Source organism: Calidris pugnax, unplaced genomic scaffold, assembly GCF_001431845.1.
Source record: "Calidris pugnax isolate Ruff unplaced genomic scaffold, ASM143184v1 scaffold64, whole genome shotgun sequence".
NCBI classification, from domain to species: domain Eukaryota; kingdom Metazoa; phylum Chordata; class Aves; order Charadriiformes; family Scolopacidae; genus Calidris; species Calidris pugnax.
The window spans coordinates 963,808-964,997 of record NW_015090784.1 but is presented as its reverse complement, the minus strand read 5'-3'; the positions used below and the strand labels follow the sequence as shown (position 1 = coordinate 964,997).

Genomic DNA, 1,190 nt, shown 5'->3' with positions numbered 1-1,190 from the left:
CTCTGCGCTCAACCCCCCCCGCCCCCGGCTCCCTCCGGCCCCCGTCTGATTTACAGTAAATTAAAGACGCTCCGGCGCTGGGAGCGAGACCACAGTGCGCGGCCGCGGTGACTCAGATTTGTTTTCCTTCGACCAAGTGACTCTGAGAGTGTCCTTAGTAATGTCGCGTGTGGTTTTGGTGGGGAGTTTTAATTGTGTTGGGAGATCGCGTGGCAGATCTCAGCCTTTTCCTGCGGATGACTTGAAAAACAGCCGGGAGGACGGCTCCGCTCGCCGGGGCCCCCGCGTTCCCCCGGGGGGGTCGGGTCGGACCGGGGCCCCGGCGGCTCCTTCTCGCCCGCGGCCGGGGGCAGCGTCCCCCCTGCGGGGGCAGAGCCCCGCGCCCGGGCCGCGGCACTTGTTCTCAGTGATTGCAAAACTGGACCTGACTCACCACATTTGTGCAGTGAAAGAGGCTGACCCTTTCCGTTCATACAGGAAACCTTGAGCTCTCGATAGGAGTAAATCTGGTTTCAGAAGCTGTTAAGTGTTTTCCTGGCCGCCTGAAGCAGGCTCTTCCCCGGGAGTCGTGCACATTGCTGATTACTTTATCGACATCCTCAATACAGACAAATTCAGGAAACACTCGACTTCTGATAGCCGGGATCCGTTTTTCTGATATTGTTCATTTCCTCTGTGTGGGATGTGACTTTATGACAGCTAAAATAACCAGTTGCTTCCTATTTTTTGAGTCTGTTTTGCACCAGAATTACTAAAGCCTGACGCAAGCAAAATCGTGAAAAACAATGCAGAAAATTTCAAAGGGTGCAGGCAGCAAGACAGAAAGACAAACAGAGTGACTCAGTGGCCCTGGCCAGAGACACCGGCCCCGGGACGCGGCTGCCGCTCCGCAGCGGGGCCGGCTCCCCGACGTGTCCCCGCCTGCGCCGCCTCGCCCCGCACCGCTGCCGGGCCTGCGGGACACCCCGCGGCCACGGGCGGGCAAGCCCCCAGCCGGGGGTAGGGGGCTTGGGGCGCTGCTTGCCCGAGACGGGTGGGGGGCCCCTCGCCCTCCTGTTGGCGCATTCTGCGCGCCCTGTCCCGCAATGTCCCCGCGTTCCGCGGGCACTCGGGCACTGGTGCAGAGAAAGGGAGACGGTTTCTCTGGGGCATCGCAGTGAAAGAGCAGAAGGAAGCAAAGGTCTTTTTTT

General features: G+C 60.2%; 1 protein-coding gene across 1 annotated transcript in view; it reads left to right on the top strand.

Moving 5' to 3' along the window:
- Positions 1 to 160: 160 nt before the first annotated feature.
- Positions 161 to 1,190, top strand: part of HHEX (hematopoietically expressed homeobox) — a 4,657-nt gene continuing 3,627 nt past the window's right edge. Inside the window, exons 1-2 of the mRNA XM_014965633.1 lie at positions 161 to 445; positions 769 to 1,180. Of these exons, the coding sequence (XP_014821119.1) occupies positions 161 to 445; positions 769 to 1,180 (697 nt within the window). The remainder of the gene's footprint in view (positions 446 to 768; positions 1,181 to 1,190) is intronic.